General features: G+C 45.1%; 1 protein-coding gene across 1 annotated transcript in view; it reads right to left on the bottom strand.

The window, feature by feature from the left end:
- LOC142297439 (olfactory receptor 5AR1-like) overlaps positions 1 to 3,630 on the bottom strand; it is a 42,948-nt gene extending 39,318 nt beyond the window's left edge. The window contains exon 1 of the mRNA XM_075341667.1: positions 3,060 to 3,630. Coding sequence (XP_075197782.1) covers positions 3,060 to 3,630 — 571 coding nt within the window. The remainder of the gene's footprint in view (positions 1 to 3,059) is intronic.
- Between the last annotated feature and the right edge of the window lie 16,679 nt (positions 3,631 to 20,309).

Here is a 20,309-nt window from a genome sequence, read left to right as displayed (position 1 = left end):
CCCCACGCTGAGTGACAGGTGTCTCACTGCACCCAATCACAGCAGCCGGTGGGTGTGTGTATACTGTGCAGTGAAATAAATAATTAAATAATTTAAAAAAACGGCGTGCGGTCCCCCCAATTTTAATACCAGCCAGATAAAGCCATACAGCTGAAGGCTGGTATTCTCAGGATGGGGAGCTCCACGTTATGGGGAGCCCCCCACCCTAACAATATCAGTCAGCAGCCGCCCAGAATTGCCGCATACATTATATGCGACAGTTCAGGGACTGTACCCGGCTCTTCCCGATTTACCCTAGTGCGTTGGCAAATCGGGGTAATAAGGAGTTAATGGCAGCCCATAGCTGCCACTAAATCCTAGATTAATCATGTCAGGCGTCTCCCCGAGATTCCTTCCATGATTAATCTGTAAATTACAGTTAAAAAACACACACACCCGAAAAATCCTTTATTAGAAATAAAAACACTAACAAAGTCCCTCATCACCAATTTATTAACCCCGACAAACCCTCCATGCCCGGCGTACTCCACAGTCCTCCAGCGTCGCATCCAGCTGTGCTGCATGAAGGTGACAGGAGCTGCAGAATACACCGCCCCTCCTGTCACCTCCACGCAGCAAATGAAGACAGCCGCGCGATCAGCTGAGCTGTCACTGAGGTTACCTGGATCCAGCGGTGGATGCAGCGGTGGCCGCGGGTAACATCAGTGACAGCTCAGCTGATCGCGCTACTCACCGCCGCTCCGGTCAGCTCCACGCAGCAACTGAGGTGAGTAGCGCGATCAGCTGAGCTGTCACTAAGGTTAATCGCGGCCACCGCTGGATCCAGTGACAGCGGGTAACCTCAGTGACAGCTCAGCTGATCGCGCTACTCACCGCCGCTCCGGTCAGCTCCACGCAGCAACTGAGGTGAGTATAGCGATCAGCTGAGCTGTCACTGAGGTTAATCGAGGCCACTGCTGGATCAAGCGGTGGCCGTGAGTTACCTGACTGACAGCAGCTGATCGCGCTACTCACCTCAGTTGCTGTGTCAAGCTGACAGGAGCGGCGGTGTATTCTGCAGCTCCTGTCACCTCCATGCAGCACAGCTGGACGCGACGCTGGAGGACTGTGGAGTACGCCGGACATGGAGGCTTTGTCGGGGTTAATAAATTGGTGATGAGGGACTTTGTTATTGTTTTTTATTTCTAATAAAGGATTTTTCGGGTGTGTGTGTTTTTTAACTGTCATTTACAGATTAATCATCTCGGGGAGACGCCTGACATGATTAATCTAGGATTTAGTGGCAGCTATGGGCTGCCATTAACTCCTTATTACCCCGATTTGCCAACGCACTAGGGCAAATCGGGAAGAGCCGGGTACAGTCCCAGAGCTGTCGCATATAATGTATGCGGCAATTCTGGGCGGCTGCTGACTGATATTGTTAGGCTGGGGGGCTCCCCATAACATGGGGCTCCCCATCCTGAGAATACCAGCCTTCAGCCGTATGGCTTTATCTGGCTTGTATTAAAATTGGGGGGACCGCACGCCGTTTTATTAAATTATTTATTTATTTATTTTACTGCACAGTATAGACACGCCCACCGGCTGCTGTGATTGGGTGCAGTGAGACACCTGTCACTCAGTGTGGGGGCGTGTCTCACTGCAACCAATCATAGGCGCATGTGGGCGGGGAAAGCAGGGAATATGAGATGGCTGTGTGCAGAGCACAGCGTGCCCGCCGGTATAAAGGCTCGGTCACGCTGTGCGGGCCGGCCAATCACTGCAATTCCACAACTAACAGGGCTGTGGCATTGCAGTGGTCTGCCAGCCAATCCCTGCATGAGGGCTGGCTCTTAAAAGAGCGCCAACATGCAGGGATGAAGACCACGAGTACAGCACGAGTATCGCGAAATTACTCGGTATCCACCGAGTAGCCCGAGTACAGTGATACTCGTGCGAGTACCGAGTAGTAACAAGCATACTCGCTCATCACTATTTATTAGAAATAAATACACAGACTCACTCAGGGACTCCATGTTTATTACTCCCTCTCACCCTTCCACGATCCTGGTCTTCTGTCTTCTTTCTTCCTCAACCCATGCAGTTCTGCTATATCAGACAGCACAGGGGAGAAAGAACGCTTCTGTTCCCCTGTGCTGTGTAATCACTCAATGAGTGAGCAGAAGCTGCGGGTTGGTAAGCAGTGACGTCACCGCTACCACCGTTGCCATAGTAACCTGACAGGCGGGTTACTATAGCAATGGTGATCTCCGATCACCTGATTCCTGGCACCGCAATTCACTGGCCGTTGCAGCCAATCCCTGCATGGGGGCTGACTCTGTAAAGAGTTCTAATATGCAGGGACGGGGAGCCAAGCATGTGCCCGAGCATCTCACCGGTACACGGCACTCGCCGAGTATACCGAGTACTGAGATGCTTGGGCGAGCACCGCGTACCAGCGAGAGGCACTGACAGGACCTAGCATGACGTCATAGCCATGTGACCAGTCTGTAGCCTATGAGATAATACAAAATTCACACACGACTGGTCACATGCTATGACGTCACGGAAGGTCCTTTGGTTACCGGGCGGCACAGCGATGATCGTACTCGGAAGGAGAAGCGGCGTGAGACATAGTGCAGGACATGTCGCGGGACCTGTAAGCTGGGGAAGAAGTAAAAATTTGAAGTGAGACTACTTACTCGAATTTCCTACTCAATATCTGGGCACCTCAGTAATAAAACACATTTTGAAAAGTTTTCTACCTGAAACTTTAACTTCTTTGTTATTCAGGCTATAAATTAGAGGGTTTAGTGATGGACAAATAATATAAGAAAACAATGATAAGTATTTTCCCTGGTTTGTGGAATGTTTAGATGATGGACTAAAATAAATGACCATTGCCGTCCCGTAGAATAAAACCACAACGGTGATATGAGAGGTGCATGTGGAAAAAGCCTTAGACCTTCCTGCAGAGTGTATCTTTACAATAGAGCCTATAATACAACAATAGGAAACAATAATAAACACAAAGGGGAGAAAAAGGGCGATAAAACAGGTAATAAGCATCACAACCTCACTGAAGTAGATGTTATCACAAGCCAACTGCATGAGGGCGAGAACCTCGCACATGAAATGGTTAATATGGTTTGGGTAACACAGATCCATTGGCTTCAAAAGAGGAGGAATGATGAAGATCATGAAGCTCGTTATCAACACCGTGGCTGTTAGACGATAGCAGATGCTCCACCTCATCAGCACCGGATAGTGTAGTGGCTGGCAGATGGCGGTGTATCTATCATAGGCCATTAGGGCGAGGAGAAGACACTCGGCTCCTGACATGAGAAGTACAATGTAGAACTGTAGGACACAAGCGCCAAGAGATATAGACCTATGACTAGAAAAGAGATCCATCAGGAGTCGGGGCACAACAGATGTCGACATGCACAGATCCACCACAGATAAAACACAGAGGAAGAAGTACATTGGGGTATGTAGATCCGCGGTGGCTACGATCAAGCTCACAATAAGAACATTTCCAGTGACAGTTATCAGATACAGCACCAAAAACAGCAAAAACAAAGGGATGTTCACTGCCGGATCGTCAGAAAAGCCCAGGAGAATAAATTCATCCGCAATGGTCCGATTCATGTTGGTCATCAAATGGAACAAAGTGGAGGAGGTTACTGTATATAGGAAATGCAATGTAGGAAGATTGAGGATAGAGATAGAGAAAACAATCTGACTCAATGAATACTGCCTAAAGTATTTACTGCCATGCCGCTAGAAGGACCCATCTCACCCCCACATTGCAAAACATTAGCTAACTGATCTACACTACAGTTCAAAAGTTTAGGGTCACTTAGATATTTAATTCTTTTTGAAAGAAAAGCACTTTTTTTTTCATTGAGGCTAACATTAAATTACACAGAAATCCCCTCTATACATTGTAATGTGGTAAATTACTATTTTAGCGGCAAACATCTGGTTTTGAATACAATATCTACATAGGTATATAGAGGCCCATTTCCAACAACCACCACTCCAGTGTTCTAATGGTACATTGTGTTTGATAACTGTGTTAGAAGGCTAATGGATGTTTAGAAATCCCTTGAAACCCTTTGTGCAAGTAGGTTAGCACAGCTGAAAACAGTTTTGCTGATTAGAGAAGCTATAAAACTGACCTTCCTTTGAGCTAGTTGAGAATCTGGAGCATTACATTTGTTGGTTCCATTAAGCTCTCAAAATGGCCAGAAAAAGAGACCTTTCATGTGAAATGCGACAGTCTATTCTTGTTCTTAGAAATGAAGGATATTCCATGAGAGAAATTGCCAAGAAACTGAAGATTTTCTACAACAGTGTGTACTACTCCCTTCAGAGGAGAGCACAAACAGGCTCTAACCAGAGTAGAGAGAAGTGGAGGCCGCGCTGCACAACTGAGCAACAAGACAAGTGCATTACAGGCTCTAGTGTGAAAAATCCACGCCTCACAGGTCCTCAACTGGCAGCTTCATTAAATAGTACCCGCAAAATGCCAGTGTCAACGTCTACAGCAAAGAGGCGACTCCGGGATGACGGCCTTCTGGGCAGAGTGGCAAAGAAAAAGCCATATCTGAGACTGGCTAATAAAAGGTAAAGATTAATATGGGCAAAAGAACACAGACACTGGACAGAGGAAGATTGGAAAAAGTGTTATGGACAGACGAATCAAAGTTTGAGGTGTTTGGATCACACAGAAGAACATTTGTGAGACGCAGAACAACTGAGAAGATGCTGGAAGAGTGAATGACGCCATCTGTCAAGCATGGTGGTGATGACGCCATCTGTCAAGCATGGTGGAGGTAATGTGATGGTCTGGGGTTGCTTTGGTGCTGATAAAGTGGGAGATTTGTACAAGGTAAAAGGGATTTTGAATAAGGAAGGCTATCTCTCCATTTTACAACCCCATGCCATACCCTGTGGACAGCGCTTGATTGAAGCCAATTTCATCCTACAACAGGACAATGACCCAGAGCCACCTCCAAATTATGCAGGAACTATTTAGGGAAGAAGCAGCAGCTGGTATCTATCTGTAATGGAGGGGCCCAGTCACCAGATCTCAACCCTATAGAGCTGTTGTGGGAGCATCTTGATCGTATGGTACCAAAAAGTGCCCATCAAGCCAATCCAACTTGTGGGAGGGGGGAGCATGGGGTGAAATATCTCCAGATTACCTCCGCAAATTAACAGCTAGAATGCCAAAGCTCTGCAAAGCTGGAATTGCTGCAAAGTGCCCATCAAGCCAATCCAACTTGTGGGAGGGGAGAGCATGGGGTGAAATATCTCCAGATTACCTCCGCAAATTAACAGCTAGAATGCCAAAGCTCTGCAAAGCTGGAATTGCTGCAAAGGAGCATTCAGTGCCGAAAGCCAAGTGTGAGGAAAAAATTATTTCCAGTAAAAATCATTATTTCTAACCTCATCATTGTCTGGACGATATTTTCTATTCATTATGCAACTCATTTGATAAATAAAAGTATGATATTTCATGGAAAAGACAAAATTATCTGGAGGACCCCAAGCTTTTGTACTGTAGAGTACATCAGTCACATATTTACTGGTAAACTGGGCAATCAATCATTGATTCAATTACCCACAAACTTAACAATCATATCTCCTCCCTTTATAAGAAGTTGGATCCGGTTCCTCATCGCCGGTTATAGCGTCAGCGTTGCTCCAGCAATTCCGGTCTTTAGTGTGGTGATCCAGTTTCTGATGGGTGATGAGTTGTGTTCTGTATTGTCTGGTATGGAAATATCCCTGTTGTCAGTTTGTTTCCTCTCTGTGTCTATTTTTTTCCTGGGCATGTATTGTCTCTGTGTTTGATTGCATTGTGTATGTGTTCTGGTTCTGAGGAGAGGACTTGGGTGCCAGCATCACGTGGAGCACCTGGTCAGGGCTTTTCATCACTACCATCCTGAGAAAACGGGGTCAGTAGGCCCTGAGGGTCTAGAGGCCACTCATATAGGGATGTGTACTGTCATGCAGTGTTCTGCTCTGCACTTGCTAGGTCTCATGGTGGCGTTGGACTCTGTTCACACTGCAGAGTCTGACTGGTTTTGGCTGTTTCATGTTCACTGGTCATCAAACCTGCAGGAGTTAATTCCTGCTTGCTTGTGAACTGCTGCTAGGAGCTCAGGGTGCTAATGACAACTCACAGCCACCTCCACCCTTTATAAGGCACTGGATCCGGATCCTCATCGCCGATTATAGCTTCACCATTGCCCCAGCGATTCCGGTCTTTCTGGTTGTGATCCAGTTTCTGGTGATCACTTGTATGCTATCATGTGTGGTGTGGAAATATCCCTGTTATCAGTTTATTTCCTCCCCATATCTGCATGCTAATGGGGCTATAATGCTACTCTTACTGCCGAACTATGGACACAAAAAGAGCTGATAAAAGAAATGATAACTCCTGGATCCCACCACGCAGGAGAACAATTGCTCTGCAGGTAAACTGTATAAACAAGATGGCAAGATATTTTTATCAGGAATGTTGGCAAAAGTATTTTTCTTTAATGCATTTAATAAGTTCTCTGGATAGGAGTGCCTGTACTTCAAGAGTCATTTCACCAAAACCAGTATTTTAGGGCCTTTTAAGCCATTTTCATTGCCAAACTTTGATCCATGATTTTTATTGACTCTTAAGAAATCTGTCTAATTTTACTGTGTTTTTAAGACATCATGGACACAACTGTATGAGTCTATCAGCCTTTCTGTTACGTCAGCTTCCTCCATTGGACACAATGTTATGAAGAATTGATTTTAGGGAGGAAAAAAACCTGTGTAAAAGAGTGATGTATGGAAACAGTGCACAGCGTCACACCGAGTACCTACAGCTTAGTGTTAGGGAGCCATAAGGACTCGATGTGCGGCCGTACTTCTAATAGGCTCTGACATGTGCCAGGGAACTTGTAAAAAGTATTGTGGAAAACAATTAAATTTATACTAATGGAAGCCATTAGGAGGCAATAATTTTCATCAAAGAACAGATCCAACCATGTTGAGGTTCTTCCTTGTGAAACAGAACAATAAAAATCCCCATCGGGCACAAACCAGTATCACCTCAAGTACACAAGCAGTACCTTACATTGAACCAAGTCATAGTACATGGTGCCCCATCCGTGTGTCCACTGTCATTTATCACCTACAGTTTGGAGCCAGAAATTACTTGAGTCTTTATAATATGAAGGAAACTCTTGAGACCAATTACTGATACCCAAGGACATTGAATTCCAACTGGAGTTGAGGATTTGAATCCACAATCTTCAGTTAATTCTCTCTATTAAATTCTACGTACATAAAATGTTACTTTATTTTCCTGTTTCCCATAGCTCACATACAGTAGAAGACAAAAGTTATGCATTTTTTTTAAATTCAACTGTTCTCAGAGTCAAAAAGAAGTCTAACAAATGTAGAAGTGGACGACCATGGAAAACGTCCTCCAAAGTTGATCACAATATTAAGAAAAAGTCTGTATCTGATATGCTGTTTTGAGGTGTTCTGTTCTATACTCACTAGGTTCCTAACGGCGTTGGACTCTGTTCACACTGTCTCTTAGTTACTCAGCCAGAGTTGGGCATTGGCTGTTTCATGTTTACTGGTCATCGGTCTAGCAGGCTTGTGAACTGCTGCTAGGAGGTCAGGCTATTAATGACCACTCACAGATAAGGTGCAAGATCTGGTTCCTCATTGCCGAATATAGCTTCAGCATTGCTCCAATGATTTCAGTATTTAGGGTGGAGATCCAGTTTCTGCTGATCAGTTGTATGATATCTTGTGTGGTGTGGAAATATCCCTGTTGTCAGTTTATTTATTTATTTTTATTGCAGTGAATATGTGTTTGGGTTCTCCCCATCTGCCTTATTCGTGGGGTTTATTTCTTCAGTCCCGGCCCTCTCCAGGGGTGGAGGAGAGGGGGTGTTGGACCAGGGTTCAAACAGGAGTTAATGTCACGCTGGCAGTCCAGAACTCACCCCCATAAGGCATACCTCTGGGATAAGGTACAGCGCAAGGTCCCTAGTCTGAGGCCCAGTCTAAAGGGTACTTTGCACACTACGACATCGCAAGCCGACGCTTGCGATGCCGAGCGCGATAATCCCCGCCCCCGTCGCAGCTGCGATATCTTGTGATTGCTGCCGTAGCGAATATTATTGCTACGGCAGCTTCACATTCACTCACCTGCCCTGCGACGTCGCTCTGGCCGGCGACCCGTCTCCTTCCTTAGGGGGCGGGTTGTGCGGTGTCACAGTGACATCACACGGCAGGTGGCCAATAGAAGCGGAGGGACAGAGATGAGCGGGACGTAAACATCCCGCCCACCTACATCCTTCCGCATAGCCGGCATGAGCCGCGGTGACGCAGCTAAGCTGATGTTCCTCGCTCCTGCGGCTTCTCACACAGCGATGTGTGCTGCCACAGGGGAACGAGGAACAACATCATACCGTCGCTGCAGCGTAATTATGAAAATGTCGGACGCTACACCGATGATACGATTACGACGCTTTTGCGCTGGTTAATCGTATCCAAAAAGATTTACACACTACGATATCGACAGCGACGCTGGATGTGCGTCACTTTCGATTTGACCCCACCTACATCGCACCTGCGATATCTTAGTGTACAAAGTACCCCTAAGTGTGCCTGTTTCAGGTACCAATTTCTCCTGTAACATGTCCATAAAAGTGCGGTACAAATTTTGGACAAAATGAAGGAATAATATGGCGTCAAAGGGAGTCCCCAAACTGTGGTGTGATGGCTAAGAGCAGTATGTGGCGATGTGTCCCTCCCCAACCCAGCCTGTATTCAAGTACTCTATGCCATATAGGCTCATGTACATTGCTTGGCTGTCTTTGTTCTTCTCTGCTGAGGGTGACTCCAATAGACAGGCCTGTGGGAGACAATGGAGCCATAAGCTTCAGGAGACTTCTCCATATATAGCCACTACTCAAAAGTGGGTGTGAACCCTTTCCAGGGGTGGATCTACAGGCACTGGAGAACAGACTGATGGTGGATCAGTCAGTTGGGTGTGGGCTGAGGTTTGAGCAGCTGGGATCTTGAGGTTTGAGCAGCTGTGATCTTCGCTGAGGCAAGTCCCTGGCACCCGTATGTGGATTTATGGAAGCTGTCATGTGAGATTGGGTTGTGTCCCTCATCTGTAGGATCCATTGACTTCTTCCAAGGATTACGTCTACGTGTTTTCTGGCGATGGATTGCTGGGTGGCGCCCCCAGAACTTTGAGGACTCATTGTGGACTCTAAAGAAAAATATTGATATTGGCTGTTCTATGCTCCCTGCCTCAATAAAACTTGTTGGATTGTTTATCGGCCTGGTGTCCCTGCCTGCTCTGGCAAACTGGTTGGCAGCGGAGGGATCAGAGCAGAAGGAATGGAGGACAATGGCCCATCAACACCTGGAACCAGAACCTCAGATTGCAAGAACTGGTCTTTGTTGAGCCTACAAACAAAGGCCCATGAATTAGGAGTCGGCTACAAAGGACTCTCCAAGGAGCAACTAATTGAGGTTTTGGAAGACGCTTGCCTGCAAGATGGCACCGAGGAATAATTTCCACAGCAAGGGGAGGAAAGACGGGAGCTGGAGGTAAATACCCAAAAAAGTCAGTGGGTTGTATGAGGAGGAGATGGCACTGCTGGGAGATGAGGCCACCATAGAAGATAAAAGGGAGGCTCTTCGCAGAGCTAAGGAGAGGGCATTGCTGAAGGGGAGGCTCGCTGTGGAAGCAGCTAGAACCTCCAGGCAAATTGTCCTCCCAGCACCCACCACGAGAGAATTCCCCAGAGTGTCCTGCAAGGACTTTAAGCCATTTAATGAGGCTGCAGACGACATTGAGGGCTTCTTCCAGGACTTCGAGCATCAGTGCCGGTTGATGGAAGTCCTAGAAAGGGAGAGAGTCTGACATCTGGTGGGGCTCTTAGAGGGTGGAGCTGCTGAAGCTTATAGAACTAAAGACCCTCGGTGGAACTGCGAATATGGAACCATTATGGAAACCATATTGGAACATTATGCCGTGACCCCAGATACCTACAGGGCTCAGTTCTGGACTTTAGCCTGTGATGGGGAAGGTTCTTTCAAAATGTATGCCCACAGACTCAAACAAGTATGCCATTGCTGGCTGGAGGGAAAGGGAGCCTTAACTTGGTAGACCTTCCTCCAGGTCATCCTGAAAGAGTAGTTCTTTACGAAGTGTCCCGCCGAGATCCGTGAATGGGTGCGTGAGAGGAAACCAGAGACAGTGGAACAAGCTGCCGCTCTAGCTGATGAGGTGCTCACTATCAAGCCCCAGTAGAAAAAGCTGCTAGTGGATGGAGAAAAAATGACCAGCTCCCCAACACCAGAGGTCCCTTGTTCTTCAGTACCCAATGTTCCTCGACCTCCTACGTCCCCACCTCATGTGGATACCCGTGTGAATGTGCCTCCAGTTGCTCATACCATATTTTCTGGAATGCGACGATGAAAGAGAGTAGAAGAGCGAACATATTATGGTTGTGGGCATCCCGGGCATCTGCAGGCCACATGCCCATCTATCCATTGGCGTTATCCTCCAAATCGACAACCACCTCCAGCACCTGCACATCCATATCAGTCGGCAAGTTCTTCTACCTACTTCTCCAGAATGCAAACTAGAAGGAGTGAGACGCAGCGCAGATGTTATCGATGTGGGCAGCCTGGCCATCTACAAGACACTTGCCCAGCTGGTCAATTGAGGAATGCACCCTGAACCAAATCGACCTGTTAACTATCTACAGCCCAGTATGATGAGGGAAGAGGTGTCACCCCTTCAAGTTGACTTGCCTAATGACTCAGACACTCATTTTCGACCACTAGGTGTTTATGGGGTGCGGGCCACGGCCCCGAGTTCTTCTTATCACCCAAGGAAGCACTTACAGGACATTGTACTGGATGGACAGAGATTTCTTGGCTTTTGTGACTCTGGGGCATTTCTCACAATAGCTGATCCTCAAGTGGTTCGGCCAGAGGCGATTCAGCCAGTCCCAGGATTTACCATTCAATTGGCTGGAGGACAAAGGAGAAATATCCCAAAAGCAAGTGTAGAACTGGACATTGGCTTTGGCGTCAAGCAATGTGGGGTTGGGGTGATGCCTGCCTGCAGATATTCTCCTAGGCAATGATGTTGGAGATCTACAATGCCGATTTGTGGGTGCAGGAAGCAGAGTTTAAGTGAAGGATGATACAAACTGGAGCCAAACCTTCAACCCTACATCTTCACCATACACTAAAGAACATAGAGCCAACACCCAAAATGCCGATGGATTGTCCAGACAAGAGGAACCCTGAGTCATGTCAGCCATGTTTACGTGTACTTGACAAGCGACCTGTTGAGGTCACTAGTCTGTACACAAATTGAGGGGGGAAGAGGTTGTGGCAATGTGTCCCTCCCCAACCCCCGGCCTGTATTCATGTACTCTATGCCATATAGGGTCATGTAGGTTGCTTGGCTGTCTTTGTTCTTCTCTGCTGGGGGTGACTCCAATAGACAGGCCTGTGGAAGACAATGGAGCCATAAGCTTCTGGAGACTTCTCCATATATAGTCACTACTCAAAAGTGGGTGTGAACCCTTCCCCCTCCAGGGGTGGATCTACAGGCACTGGAGAACAGACTGATGGTGGATCAGTCAGTTGGAAGTGGGTTGCGGTTCGAGCAGATGGGATCTTCGCTGAGGCAAGACCCTGGCACCCGTATGTGGATTTATGGAAGCTGTCATGTGGGATTGGGTTGTGTCCCCCATCTGTTGGATCCATTGACTTCTTCCAAGGATTACTTCTACGTATTTTCTGGCATCGGATTGCTGGGTGGTGCCCCCGGAACTTTGAGGACTCATTGTGGACTCTAAAGAACAATATTGATATTGGCTGTGCTATGCTCCCTGCCTCAATAAAATGTGTTGGATTGTTCATCGGCCTGGTGTTCCTGCCTGCTCTGTCGCATACCCCGTCACACAGTAGGCTTGAATGCACGAGTTTCATTCAAGAAGTCTTTCATTTGTGCAAAGAACCAGAAGGTCCACCTTGAGTTTGCCAAAGAACACTGCCAATGAAAAGAGACAGATTACTGAAAGGTGTTGTGGTCGGATGAATCCAAGTTCAATCGGTTTGGTAGTGATGGCAGCACTATATATACCGGACAACTGGAAAACGTAATAATGGAAGTTACTAAACACCTACATTGAAACATGGTGAAGGTGATGTCATGGTTTGGGGCTACTTTCTGCAACTGCAATTGACAATGTCAATAGAATTGATGGAACTATCAATGCTACTATATACAAGGATATACTGGAGATTGTAATGCTGCCACATTTTAAAAATAAAGTAGGCAGAGGCTGGAACTTAAATCAAGACAGAACACATCCAAATTAATAAAAAATTGGTTAGCAAAGAAAAATGTGTGCCTGTTGCAATGGCCGAGCCAATCACCTGATTTACACCCTATAGAGCACCATGGGATGAGTTAGGGCGACGAATTGGGGCCCGTGCCAAGAGCAATAAAGATGAATTGTTTGTAGATTTGCAAATGGAATGGCGCAAGGTCCCTCAAGATGTCTTGAATACCCGAGTGGCTTCAATACCCCATCGGTGCGGTTCTTGTTCCTCCAGACAGTTAAGTCATGGACTGGTACTCGTACCCCCAGATTAACCAGAAATATGCCCCCTCTCTCTAATGGCCCTTAAATGTTGCTGTTATTTGGTAGATACACTCTTGCTGATTACTTTGTGTATTTACGTTTTGGGGTAATAAATAAAGATACCAAATACCAAAGGTTTTGTTTGCATCTGTCATTAATTTCTGATACACAATACAATAAATAATAATAATATAGGTAAAAAATATTTGTCTGTTACTGGTGGCTTTTACAGCTTTTTGATTAAAAAAAGTCAACAAAGTGACCTGTTTTTTATATATATATATATATATATATATATATATATATATATATATATATATATATATATATATATATGTATATATATATCTGTTACTATATTTTTTATTGCTTTTACGAGTGGGTAAGGTGAAAGTTAGAGATGAGCGGATCCATGCATGCATTGCCGACTTGTGAGTAAACTGTTTGCGTAGCTGAACCCAAATGAACCGTCCAATTCTCGTACCGAATCTGAAATTGGCGAACTTGAACTTAACAGGTTTGCTCATCTCTACACAGGACATGTGTATTGAAAGATTTACCATCTCTATCACTTGTCCCCAAAAAAAAACACATCAAAATCGTATCAATGCCTGCACTTTTGATGCATTTTTTTTTTTTTTTGCCAGGAGGTGTAAATTGGGTGTAGGAATATGGTGGAAAAATTTCACCTCCAAAGCTGCATCTCTTTGAAAAAGAGATTTTCTACCAGATCTGTGAGGTCTCCTGAGGTCAGTTTACCTGTGGTCACAGGTGGAGGGCCATGGAAACCTCCAGCTGGGGCCACAACTAACCTGAGTGATGTCACCACTCACAGCTGAGCCCCATTCTCTGCATAGAGGCAGTCATGCTCTATAGCCACTCACTGTCAGTTCAGATGTAGCAGAGCTGGAATCGTCATAAGACCTCATGTGGATTACGTCAGACCTAGGTTAATAAAAGAGTGAAAGAGGGTGCTTTTTTGTCTTTCATTTCTAATAAAGGGTGTTTATGTTTATTTCTTTTCACTTACAGATTAGTGATGGGGGTCTCATCGATGCCTCCCATTACTAAACTAGGGCTTAGTGGCAGCTGTGAGCTATTAACCCCTTATTACCCTGATTGCCACAACACCAGGGCAATCGGGAAGAGTTGGGTAAAGTGTTGGGACCGTCACATCATCTAATGGATGCGGAAATCCTGAACAGCTGCAAGCTGCTATTTTTAGGCTGTGAGGGCTGAAAAACCATGGGTCTCTCCAGCCTGACAATACCAGACCCCAGTTGTCGGGCTTTATCATAGCTGTGTATCAAAATGTGGGGCACAGTGTGCTGTTTTTTTAACTTATTTATTTCAATAATTAAAAAGAAAAGCCGCATGCGGTTCCTCTTATTTTGATACACAGCCAAGATAAGTCCACAGCTGGGGGCTACAGCCTGTAGCCATGGGCTTTATCTGTGCTGGTATCAATAGATGGGGGGACCCTTCGCCAATTGTTTTATTTATTTTATACCACAGACATTTTGTAGCTTCTGTTCTTCTCTTGTGTTTCCTCCTGAATCTGTTATATCATTTGTCTGTGTGTTTGCATGCTGTGTGAGAGTATTGCTTTTTTCCCTTGTCTGGCTTTATCTGTGACTTTCATTACACTCCTGTCCCCTCCCTCCCAGAGGGAGGGCGAGTCGGAAATAGATCAGGAATAGTCAGGAGTATAGCTCAACATCCCGACCATTAGAGGTATCCCTGAGACTAGGGATAGCATAGAACCCCCTAGCTTGAGGGACAGTTTAGGAACCCCAGTTCCATGCTATCCCAGAGTCATCATGAATGATGTGTTACGTCCCCACCGGAGTCCACTCCAGCGACTTCTACTTCGATCACCAGGCGACGCCGTGTTCACGCAGTGGATAGTGCTGGTGATGGAAGAGAAGTCGATGCCAGCGGCGCTGGTGGGCGCACGCTCCGCTCATCAATTGGGCTGGGTTTCCTTGGGATCTTCAGTACCACTGGCTGACTATAGGTGGCATGTGTCTTCCAGCTGAAGTTACATTCATTCTGCTACAACCAATGAGAAGACACCACACCCTTCTTAATTCACCTCCTGTCTGCTGACCACTGCCAGAGATAGGTCAGTATTCCTCGTTCCTGTCCCACCCTGTTCTGTTTAGTGATTCTGGTGTTCTGACTTTTGCTTGTTACCTGACTACCCTCCTGCCTGCTGTTTATGTACCTCGCTGCCCGATCCGGAATTGACCTCTGCTTTGTTTTTTGATTACGTCCTTGCCTGCCGATTCTGTCCTTGTTTTGTATTTCCCAGTCCGACCCTGCCTGACTACTATTCTCTCGAACTGCAGCCTTCCACAGGTAGTGATCACCTTGGGCCCTGTATAATTCCAAATCCCTGTATAGGGGTTAAAGGGTTTCAGGGTTCTGGGGGTCCTGCTTGGTGAGTGGCTTCCCTCTAGCCTATCCTTTACAACCCATCTGAGTCTGTGGATACAGGCAGGCGTTACATCTGCCTAACCTCTGTTTGAAGACTTCTTTTGAAAGATAATTTACCACTTCTCATGGCAGCCTATAATGACAACCATATAAAAACGCAACATTTGGTTTCTTCTAGCTAGATAGGCTGAAGTCATTTGGACATTAACCCCTTCACGACCCATGACGGATCTATCCGTCATGGATCGTGTGAGGTTAATCCCCGCCCCCAGCCATGGGCAGGTTGCGGCGATCCGCGTACATATCAGCAGTTTTTAACAGCTGACATGTGTGCCTGCAAGTTACAAGTGGAATCGCTTCCACTTGCAACTTTTAACCCCTTACATCTCGCTGCCAAAGTCTGGCAGCAAGATGTATATCCGCGCGGCCATTACTTTCACTTACCGCCGCCCCCACCAGAAGTCACGTGCGTGATCACGTGACTTTTGGTGGTTGCCATGGTAGCACAGGGTCATGTGATGACGTCTGTAGGTAACATGAGTCACTTTCAGTTTCAGTAGACCCGGAGCCGAATGAAGCAGAAAGTGAGCATATCTGCTGTTTACAGCTGTATAGCTGTGATCAGCAGATAGGGGAGAGCGATCACATTGTTGATCCATATAGCCCCCTAGGGGGACTAGTAAAATAAAAAAAAAGTAAAAAAAAGTTTTCAAAAATAAAAAAAAACAAAAAACCTAAAAGTTCAAATCCCCCCCCTTTCATCCCATTGAAAATTAAAGGGTTAACAAAATAAAAAATATACACGTTTAGTATTGCCGCGTTCAGAAATGCCCGATCTATCAAAATATAAAATCAATTAAACTGATTGATAAATGGCGTAGCGACAAAAAAAATTCCAAACGCCAAAATTACGTTTTTTGGTCGCTGCAAGTTTTATGCAAAATGAAATAACAGCCGATCAAAACGTAGCATCTGCGCATAAACGGTACCACTAAAAATGTCAGCTCGAGATGCAAAAAATAAGCCATCACTGAGCCATAGATTCCAAAAAATGAGAACGTTACGGGTTTCGGAAAATGGCGAAAAAACGTGCACCACTTTTATTGGACAAGCTTGTGATTTTTTTTAACTTCTTAGATACAAGTAAACCTATACATGTTTAGTGTCTACAAATTCGCACCAACCTCAGGCATCACAACAACACATCAGTTTTACCATATAGTGAACATGGTGAATAAAATATCCCAAAAACTATTGTGCGATCACACTTTTTTTGCAGTTTTTCCACACTTGGAATTTTTTTACTGTTTTCCAGTACACTATATGGTAAAACTTATGGTTTCATTTAAAAGTACAACTTGTCCCTCACAAAACAAGCCCTCATATTGCAAGATTGAAGGAAAAATAAAAAAGTTACAGCTCTCGGAAGAAGGGGAGCAAAAAACAAAAACGCAAAAACGGAAAGTGCCCTGGGGCTGAAGGGGTTTAAAAGCTGATTTATTTTTTTTTTTTTTTGCCTTATAGAGTTCAACACATGTCCAATTGACCCGAATAGGAACTCACAGTGTTCTACACATAATTTTCCAGAAGTAGAGACTTCTTAGTTATGCGATTTCCATGAATTTATTTGCCACAAATCACATTTTTGGGGAAAATTCGGAGAAAATAGCTAATTTGAATTTAAACAATTTGCTCATCTCTAGTAAATAATGCTTGCTCGTTCACTGATTATCCAAAGGCAATTACCAGTCTTGCGGCGCTCCTGCTACCAATGGTGGAACATATTGAATGATTTTTGGTCATATGTTCACTGATTAGAAAGGCTAAAAAGAATGGTGGAAATTCAAATCTAATATATAAAGCTGAGTGTATGTATGTGTATGTGTATGTATGTATGTATGTATGTATGGGTGTGTATGTCCGCTAAAGGAATCCGCACGGTCACATTTACAATCACGAAATTTTGCACAGACGCCTCATGTGACTCAGGGAATGTCATAGACTATGTTTTGACAGGAAAATTTAACCCCGTGCTTTACAGTTACTCTCCAAAAAAACTGCTCCAGTAAAGTCCATGGAGCTGGGAACTACAGGTTATTAATAGCAGCTGTGATTGGTTGCTATAGGAACGATAAGTAGTTTATGTGTGAGGTAATAAGATGTCGGTGGAGAGATAGACACAGACAGAGACAGACAGAGACAGACAGACAGGCACAGACATAGAAAGAGGCACACAGGGAAAGAGACAGAGACAAACAGAGACGACAGAGACAGATAGGAAAAAAAAAAGCCAGACAGACAGAAAGGCATACGGGGAAAGAGATAGACAGAGGCAGACAGGGAAAGAGACAGACAGACAGCGGTAGACAAGGAAAGAGACAGAGACAGACAGAGGAAGACAGGGAAAGAGACAGAGACAGACAGAGGAAGACAGGGAAAGAGACAGGGAAAGAGACAGAGACAAGGAAAGAGACAGACAAGGAAAGAGACAGAGACAGATGCGGAAAGAGACAGACAGGGAAAGAAATAGACGGGGAAAGAGACAGACGGAGAAGGAGACAGACCAGGAATGAGACAGGTAGGGAAAAAGACTGACAGACACAGAGATAGAGACAGACAAACAGAGATAGATACAAACAGACACAGAGAGAGATAGACAGACAGACACAGAGATAGAGAGAGACTGACACAGAAAAAGAGAGACAGACAGAGAAAAGGATGCAGAGACAGACAGAGAGATAGACACAGACAGACAGAGAGATAGACACAGAGAGACAGACAGACAAAGATAGAGACAGAGACATACATAGATAGAGACAGACAGAGACAGACACACACAGAGACAGACAGATAAAGAGACAGACAGACAGAGACAGACAGACAGACAGAGACAGACACACAGAGACAGATACACAGCAGAGACAGACACAGAAAGAGTCAAGCAGAGAGACAGACACACACAGAGACAGACAAAGAGACAGACAGACAGAGACAGACAGACACACAGCAGAGACAGACACACAGAAGAGACAGACACACAGAGACATACACACAGACAGACCAAGGCAGACTCACAGAGACAGACACAGACAAATACAGACAGAGGCTGGGAGAGAGAGAGAGACAGTTACTATCCTGGGCAATGCCGGGTACTACAGCTAGTCCTATATATAAATGGCTAGTGACTGGTTGACGACTCGTGTGGAGAGAAGAGCGGACCCATGGAAGTTTGGTTCCATGGATACAGCCGGACTTTAGCTGAACCCCAAGAAGTGTTTGTCATAATTACTGCAAATGCTACTGTTAAGAAAAATACATAAAATTGATTATCTAACATTTTATCACTAATTCAATTACATTTTCTTTGTACAGTATCGACTAAAATGTTTCTTCAAAATTATGTATTCATGTATTCAAAATAAATAATAACTTATGGGATTTTAACGTAATGTAATTTAGGGAGAGAAGAATGTAGGAACCACAACTTTTATTTTACAAAAAAAATGTCAAGATGATTTGAAAAGCCCACTATGGCGCCAGCATGAAAGAGGTTGGCCACTACTTTTACATTGATGGTGTATCCTTAGGAGTGGTCATTAATGTCCGATTGGGCGAGGTTCGACACCTCGCAACCCCCACCAATCAGCTGTTTTCAGTCTCAGTGGCAGTTGGTAGCAAGAAATGCTCTGTTCCGGAGTTGTCCTGTCTTCTGACAGTGGCCAGGGCCGAGTACTGAAAATCCACCTAATGTTGATTTGAATGGAAGGCGGATATGCGGTACTCGGCCGTGGCCACTATCAGTTAATGGGTCAGCTCCAAAACTGAGCATTTCCCTCTGCTTCCTTCCGCTTTCGGCACCAATAACAGCTGATTTCAGACCCTGGACGATCAAACATTGAAGACCTATCCTAGGGATAGGCCATCGATATGAAAGTAGTGGCCAACTTCTTAATCAAGTCAACCCGTGACCACCTGTATGTAACTCACACACACATAGTCATGTTACTGCCCTCTTGTACTGGATGAAGGAGTGATTGCAGACCTTTCAGCCTGGATATAGCACATATACGGCCCCTTCAGCACAATGGAGCGCACTCTTTAGTACTTGATCGCTGGAAGTTCGGCCTTCGCTCACTGTCTCTGAATCCACTGCTTCCTGCAAGATATCGGGGAGACACAACTACTTCTCATCCAAATCTGTAATCACTTGGCAATGAAACAATTACTTATCAATTGTACATTTAAGAAACAATCTTCTCATAGATACTTTAACATCTTTGTTATTTAGGGTATAAATAAGAGGGTTCAATGTTGGAGAAACAGTAAATGAAAACAGCGATAAGTATTTTCCGTGACTGGTGGAGTATTGAGATGATGGAGCAAAGTACATGATCATTGCAGTGCCATAAGATAAGACCACCACAGTAATATGGGACGTACATGTGGAGAAAGCCTTAGACCTTCCCTTAGAGTGAAGCTTTAGCACTGAGGATATAATACAGGAGTAAGAAACAATAATAAACATGAAAGGGAAAAAGAGGGCGATAGAACAGGTAAAAAGCATCACAACTTCATTGAGGAAAATATCGTCACAAGCCAACTGAATGACGGAAAGAGATTCACACATGAAATGGTTGATCTGGTTTGGGTAACATAGGTCTATTGATGTGGAGAGGGCTGGAATTATGAAGACCATAAAGCTCAAAATCCACATCAAGGCTGTCAGACAATAACATGTCCTCCACCTCATCATCACCGGATAGTGCAGGGGGCGGCAGATGGCGACATAGCGGTCATAAGCCATTAGGGCAAGGAGAAGACTTTCCGTTCCCGACATATAAAGTGCTGTATAGAACTGAACAGTACAAGCCGTGAGTGATATGGACCTACGAGAGGACAACAGATCAACAAGCATTTTGGGCACCACAGATGTTGACGAACACAAGTCCAGAAAGGATAAAATACAGAGAAAAAAGTACATTGGGATATGTAACTGAGGGTTGACTAGAAACAGCCACACGATGAGACAGTTCCCATTAATGGTTAAGATATAATTGGCCAAAAACAAGACAAAGAGTAAGATATTTATTCGTAGATCGGTCGAAAATCCAAGAAGAATGAATTCGGTGGCTATCGTCCGGTTCTTCGCATTCATGATATAGGCTTCTTTACTAATAATGGCGACAC

Source organism: Anomaloglossus baeobatrachus, chromosome 3, assembly GCF_048569485.1.
Source record: "Anomaloglossus baeobatrachus isolate aAnoBae1 chromosome 3, aAnoBae1.hap1, whole genome shotgun sequence".
NCBI classification, from domain to species: domain Eukaryota; kingdom Metazoa; phylum Chordata; class Amphibia; order Anura; family Aromobatidae; genus Anomaloglossus; species Anomaloglossus baeobatrachus.
The sequence above is the reverse complement of the archived record's forward strand: the minus strand, read 5'-3'. Positions and strand labels throughout refer to the sequence as shown.